This window comes from Nannobrachium achirus (assembly GCF_963921795.1).
Source record: "Nannobrachium achirus genome assembly, chromosome: 7".
Classification (NCBI taxonomy): Eukaryota; Metazoa; Chordata; class Actinopteri; order Myctophiformes; family Myctophidae; genus Nannobrachium; species Nannobrachium achirus.
This window is the reverse complement of record NC_137816.1, coordinates 38331134-38338633: the sequence shown is the minus strand read 5'-3', so window position 1 is coordinate 38338633 and position 7500 is coordinate 38331134. Positions and strand designations below refer to the sequence as shown.

Sequence of the window (7500 nt, the reverse complement as noted above, 5' to 3'; positions counted from 1 at the left end):
GACAGACAGACAGAGACAGAGACAGAGAGAGAGAGAGAGAGAGAGAAAAAAAATCAAGTCTGACTCCTGCTGTATATAGATAGATACCTTTATTATCCCAAGGAGGAAAATGTCGCCCAGAGGCTGCACAGCAGTTAAGGTTACAAAGTCACAGAGAAGTATGAAAAGAAATAAAGTGCTGTTGTGTACAGTGAAAATAAAAAGTGTCAAGTGTCAAGAACAATATACATAAGTGTCACATCATAACACAAAGTAATACTTATAGTACAACTTATCAATGCAGTGCCAAACAAAAAAAGTGTCCCTGACCAAAGTGTCCATAACAATCAGTATCTCACCGTTATGTCAAACACATTAAGTCATAATACTATTAATACTACTTAATAATGCAGAGCCAAACAAAAGTGTCCATGAAATGGACAGTGTAGGCTATATGAATGTTACACCTGTGTATGCCCAAGTCATGTGCATCCAAGCTGCAGTCATGGCATTTCCTTGGCCTATCTACCTTCCTGCAGGTGTGTTGCTGCCATTGTTTTCCTTTTGTCGAGACAGAGGTCTGTTTATCTCAGGAAGCATCTCCCCTTTCAGAGGAGTGATATCTCACTACAACCCCCCCCCCCCCCCCTCCTCCTTGTGTTTACACCATGCACAGTTCTCCACAAGCAACCTCGGGAAGTGTGCCTCTGCTTGATGGAGCTGGGACGCATCGCAGCCAGGTAACACATGGAGAAGAGCTACTGAGCCAGCTGTTGTCTGCTGCCGATTCCTCCTGACTTCACTTGGTGTCGATTGTACTCTCGCTGAGATCTTACTTCTCTCTCTCTCTGTCTCTGTCTCTCTCTTGCTCTCTCACTATCTCTCTCTCTCTCTCTATGTATAAACTAGTAAGACGCCTCAGGGCGACATGCGCCAATTCTTTGCCATCTGGCCAGTGATGTATATCGGACTAGTTACCCATATATGGAGACCCCTGGTACCCTTATATGGAGATCCATGTACTGTACTGTATATGGTGATATGCTGTGAGAGCCCAAACATGCTTACTCAGTTATTCGTTATGTGAAAGTCCTATGATGTCTAAGACATCTGACATCATACCTTTTTATGCCCATACATGGAGATCCCTGTCTGTATAACCAGCCACACATATATGAGCTGTCTTGGCCATATATGGATTCTGTTTGTGTATTATGTGGCCGATGTGGCCTCCATATATGGGCATTCCCATATGAAGTCCTGTTAGATATGGGCTTAATATTGATGACTTCAGGGTACTCCATATATGTGCATAAAGGGATTCTGTTTGTGTGCCATCACATTGAAGCCAGAGCGTGATGTCAGATTGGCAAACCCATTCTGTTAAGAGTGGTTTCCCTGACATCACAGTGATGTCAGAGCATGATGTCAGAGCGACAAACCCATATGATGTCACAGTGATGTGTCAGGGGAACCATAGTGTCAGGTGTGACCTACAGAGATACGCGGATACGCGGACAAGATGTGCCGGTTTTCATAGTTAACTGCGACCTACGTTCGCAATTAATGTACAGTATGCATACCTCTTGACAGTACTGTTGGTTTTTCTAAACATGCATGTATACACATTTTTATATTGTGATTGTATAATTACTGGGAAAGTTCTCCATAAGTACTTGGCCTTGGAAACTTTCCTTGCGCAATATGTTTGTATTCTATTTCTGTTTTTAACATGTTTCTGTCCTTTCTCTCTCTCAGGTATGGTGTTGAGCCCCCGGGGTTGGTTAAACTGGAGAGAGAGATAGAGAGGGAGGAGTCCGGGATCCTTTCCCCATCTTCCCCTCTGGACTTCGTCTTCTTTCCTCCGTCGCCGTCACTGTCTCCCTCATCCCAGCCTTCTCCACCCCCTGTCCCTTCTCCTCCTTCGCCAGTGTCTCCTCCGTCTCCCACCCTGACCCGTCCCTCATTTCCACTCCCCCCTGCCCCTGTACCTGTCCAAGGTTATTGTAGTTTTGCATATTTTATTTATTTGTTTATTTATTATTTTTTATTATTAGGTGCCTGGACCACTACACCAGTGGTCCAGCTCTGTATTCATTTTCGCTTTTATTTTGTGTAGATTCTTTGTTTTCAATTTCAGTTTAGTTTTGAGTAGCTCCTATAAAGTGGATTTGCTAGTTCAGTTTACTTTTACTTTTAATTGTAGGCTAGTTCAGATTCTATTAGTTTTAGTGTTAGTTCCGGGGCAAGATCCAACTAAAATATTTTGCTATCTTTGAAGATTTTTTACAAAGGCGTCATTTTCTCTAGGATTTTAGTTAGTTTCAGTTAGTTTTGTAAAGACAATACAGTTTCAGTTAGCTAGTTGCTGTATTTAAAGGAGCAATAGTCAACCTTTTCTTGAAAAACGGATGCAAAAATAAAAATAATGTTTCGAAAATATTTTATAAAACAAATTAAGCCTCATATGTGTTTCTTTTCAAAAATGACCACAAAAAGCGTAAAATAATGATAAAATAATAATTTTGGCCGTTGTCAGGCTGACTTTGTTTAGCGGTACAACCCTCTTCTATTCTTTTATATGGATTCCATATAAAAGAATAGAAGAGGGATATAAACAAAGTCAGCCTGACAACGTCCAAAATGAAAAAGTTGACTATAGCTCCTTTAAAGCCTCATTATCATTTTTAATTTCAGTTAACTAAAATGTTTATCCAATTCGAGTAGTTTTAGTAAACAATAATAACCCTGTTCCTGTCTCTGACCTTCCATCAGCCCCAACCACCGCATGTTCCTCCTCCACTCAGACCTCCCTCCCAGCCTCCGTCGCCAGTACAGCCGTGGCCTCCACTCAGACGCCATGCTTTTCCTCGCCTGCTGTCACCAACGCATCGCCTCCGCTCTCTGGGTCCTCGCCTGTCCAAACCAGGCCCCCGTCTGCCCCACTGATCATCCCTAACCGTCCTGCAATCACCTCCACTCCTCCGCCCCAAAGCGTCACGTCGCCTACGGTGGCGTCGCGTCGCCCCAGCAAACCTGCAGGCCGGAAGAGCCAAAGTGGCGGCGCAGACACCCTCTTGGATGATTTTGTAAGCATTGCATCTCACATGGACATGAATCCCAGTGTTGAGTTCCAGAGATTCACTGGTCAATTGCTTACAGTAGAAGTCTGTCACAGTTAATGACATAATCGCCTAATCGCAATTATTTGAGATAATCGCAATTATTTTGCCTAATGGTCAGAATCGTTTCTATGTTGAAAAGTACTCCTACAGTACATCTTCAAACATAAAACAATATAAATACATTGTGGAAGTAGCAGATCTAGTACAAACTCAACACTTTGCGAACTTTTAGATTGTCTATTTCCACTTTCTTTATATAATTAAATGTGTCAGTAATTTCTTTGATAATTCATTTTTTGTCATATCTGCCCACCCAGTGCCATTTTAGTTTGAAATCCTAAAAGTCAAACAAGTTACAATGTTCAATGCCAAAAACACAATTAAAACACTGGCATACAATGAAGTATAAATCAGGTGTGTCTGTCCTGCTGCAGGTGAGGAACATCATTGAGGACCCACCCTGTAGATGCCCCACCAGGTTCTTTGTTGAGAAGCAGTCCAAGGGCCGCTACCGTTTGGGGGAGAAGGTTCTGTATGTGAGGGTGGGTACAGTACAGTATGTTTATACACATTCCCTCCACTCACATCACTTGATAGCAGGGGTGTAAATCTCTGACCTCACGATTACATTTGATTACAATTCTTTGGGAAACGATTCAACCCATTATCTAATCTCTAAATACAATATGATTTGATTTAATTACTTAGTTTGATACCATTAATCCAATGATGTTTGTTTAATGCACAATGAGTTAATGTGTCTGGTGGACTGTATTTACTCAGTATTGGAATATAGTAATGGAATACATCTTTCAGCAATGAAAACAATGGTTATATCCTGTATATTACAGAGGCTATCACAAACCAGTTTCGGGGAGCTCTCAGCCCCTCAAAACAGAATCATGTGTTTCTAGAATGACTGATACAGTATGTAATCGATGGAAAGTGGATGGTTTCCACAATGCCTGCAAGATGTGGTGGTGACTGGTGAGTCAGACTCAGTGTCATTCATCCCAGAGTCTTTCATCACTACAGCTTGTCTGACTTGACCTGGCAATGGCATCCTAGCAAGGGAACCAATGTTGCTTAGCAACCAGTATCAATGTTCTGGACAAGGCACAGCTGTGCGATACAGTTCAAATGTCACCCCACTGCGAGTCCCTGTATGAATCCATCCATGGGAGGGTTTGATCACAGATACACTCTCTGCTCTGTGATCTGATGTCTATCATCTAATCAAAGTGAAAATACAAAAGGAAGGTGAACTGCCAACTATTTTCAAATAGACAAATATATATTCATACAGTAGGGCTCTGGGATGAAGTGGTTAATGTATGTGTTGTAATAATTATCAAAATCTACCAGTAGTAAGTAGCTTTCAAATAATTATAGTGGATTAAAAGAACAATATTTGCCTCTGAGATGTTGTGGAGTACAAGTACAAGTATTGAAAACTGTAAATACTCAACTAAGTAAAAGTAAAAACCTCTAAATTTTACTTTCCACCACTGCCCTTGGCCAGGGTGTGTGATGCTCTTAATAATAATAATAATAATAGATACCTATTTCCTCCCGCGAGGGAAATTAAGTACTTTCAGCCCAACCCAGCAGATTCGTTGCCCACAAGGAGCACGTGAGCAATTAGTGGTTAAGAGTCTTGCTTAGGGACACAAATCGACATTGCTACCCAGGCCTGAAAACGAACCTGGGACAACCAGGGGCTCTGGTTCCCCAGGCGGGCTCCCTAACCATTCAGCTATGCCAGGGGGTTACATATAGGGTGTGCCAATATGTAGTTCTAGAGCGGACATTTCTCGGGTCAACACAGCCTTACGCAGGTGTTCTGACTGGAGTAGAGCATTAGTTCAATGCCAATCAAACAAATGAAACACCCGTGTTTGACCCAAAATATGGACTACAATTGCGTCACCGTTGGCACAGACTATAGCTTACAGAAGTAGTATCCTCTACATGGGAAATATCCAGTACATACATAAAAAAGTGCAATATTGACTTAAAACACCTTCTGAAAGCACATGTCAAACAGTGTTTGACTGTTAGGGTTGTATCACGTCTTTGGTGGCTAATTGGTCACCAGCTGAAACCCATTTAACGCTTTGTTAATCTTATTGAAAGCTCCATTGACTAGACCCTCTTTACTAACACTGTTGGTCAATGACATGTATGTTGTCTGTGTCAATTTGTCGACAGGCCGAGCCACTACTTTCTATTTTCTCTTCCCCAGTGGCTGACAGACAACATATTTGTACTGCCCATTTAGAAATAATGGCTGCCTTCAAGTGAGGGAACACCTGTTTCCATGCAGCAGCTCAGTCTCTGACATGGGGAGACTTGTCCCGATGCCACATGAAAGGAAACACAGGCAATAAAAGATGAAGTTGCTAAAGGCTGCTGTTGGTTTATGGCCAAGTTTAGCAAGCGTGGATGTATCTGTTGGTTTATGGCCAAGTTCAGCAGGCGTGGATGTATCTTGATCTAAAACAGAATCAAAGAGAGATAAATGTATTTGGAAGTGGGATTAGTTGTAATCCTGGAGTTTCCAGTCATGTTTCCCTCCATTGGCTCTTGTGCATGTTATCATTATTATCATTATTTGTACTATGAGCTTACCTGAGACAAGCCATGCAATTGTCATATTACAGATTCCTATGTTTTAGCTGTCTTCAGTACAGTATCTGTCAATGTGCTGTCTGTCATTAGCAAATAATGACTATTTGCCAGCTACTTATTCACTTCCCCTTTCTGTCTGTCTTTTAACAAGCGCCCACGCTTCAGCTGCACGAGCAGAGCGTTGCGCCATCATGTTGGTGGCCATGGCTCCATCCATTACCCAGAGGCGTGGCGTCATTTGGGTATGGCAAGGTAGGGCAGCTGCCATACCTTGGCTACAGGGGAATTTTTCTTTAGCCTTTATTGATAGGACAGTAGACTGACAGGGAATGGGGGGAGAGATGGGGAGTGACACGTGGCAAAGGTCATCCGGATCGGGAATCGAACTGGCAACGCGGCCTGGCATCCTTGCCTAAGTGGTATGCACCTGGACCAGTAGGCCAGCGGGCTCCCAAAAGAAATGTATTTCTTAAAATAAATTCATCAGCCTGTTGCTAAGGTATGGCAACATGACTGTTGTCAAAGGCGCGCGTGCAAGACACCAGTCATGTTGCCATACCTTAGCTTTTGCTGAATTGACGCCGCTGCTCGGTACAGAATGAAACACATAAACCTTTACCATAGGCTGATCACCCTGCATGGTGTTGCTCTTGGGAGGGGTTTTGCCACTGAATGTGTGTACAGACCTTTTTAAAGAGCAAGGTCTATTGATTACAAGATAGACAGAGTCATTAGTGGTGAGATTTAATCAGGCAGCTTGTTAAAGAGTGGCCATGCATGCCCGCCTACATTACAACCCCCCCCCCCCCCCCAACACGCGCCGCCCCGCAACACACACCACCCCCCACCCCAGCTGCCCCCCCCCCCCCCCCCCCCCAGCCTTTATTCCCACCGGACATTTTTCAATCATGCTAGCCCTGAAGTGCTCTGCCCATTCTTTGCTGTTAAAAGAGAAGACAGGTTTTCTTTCTTCCATGTGCCCAATTAGGCTCTCCTGCTAGCTTTGTAGCAGGGACGCTATGTCTGCCCGCCTCAATGAGAAGGAGGACATTCAAACGTCTCACAATATCATGCCATATCTGTTTTATCTCCGTTCATGGAAAAGGGAATGGAGTTATTAGTAAAAAAAAGAAAAAGGAAAAAAAGAAAAAGAGAAATTATGGGTCCTTGTGCTCAAGGACCATAATTCTTGAGTACAGAGATATTGCATAAATAATGATCATGTCTGTCATCTACATTATGGGTGTGATCTGTTAAAGATGATGATCAATAAATCACTGATTGGGAGCTGATGAGCAGATTAGGAGAACGAAAGCATATACGGAAATCCTGAATTTGTTACTACTTGTGTGAGACGTTGCCATGGGTTTCTCACACATGATCAAGGGTGGCAGCCTGGCAGGGCCCCTCAACCAGTTATACTGTACTATGCATGATTGCAAAAAGGGCTCATATCTGCTCATGGTGTACTGTCTGCCATGTATCATTCTCCTATCTTTACTGTATATTTGATGAGGTTTAACTGTACATTAGTCTGTGTGTAAAAGAAAAACCTCAAACACAGACACAAAAGGCAATGCAATGGCTGAAGCCTGCCTCCTACTGGTGGATACATGAACGTCACCTCCTCCTCTCAGCATCTTCATGAATCTTTCAGCAGGAGGCGAGGGAAGTGAGAATCAATGAACCTGCCAGGGAGGACACCAGGGAATTTAGCCAGCAGCTTATGGGCTGTGTAGACAAAGCACACGTTTTATGTGGAGAC

General features: G+C 43.0%; 1 protein-coding gene across 1 annotated transcript in view; it reads left to right on the top strand.

The window, feature by feature from the left end:
* Positions 1–7500, top strand: part of gas2b (growth arrest-specific 2b) — a gene marked incomplete at its 3' end in the record, with an annotated part of 21000 nt that overhangs the window by 10309 nt on the left and 3191 nt on the right. Inside the window, exons 5-8 of the mRNA XM_080730212.1 lie at positions 656–719; positions 1738–1979; positions 2755–3068; positions 3539–3646. Coding sequence (XP_080586338.1) covers positions 656–719; positions 1738–1979; positions 2755–3068; positions 3539–3646 — 728 coding nt within the window. The remainder of the gene's footprint in view (positions 1–655; positions 720–1737; positions 1980–2754; positions 3069–3538; positions 3647–7500) is intronic.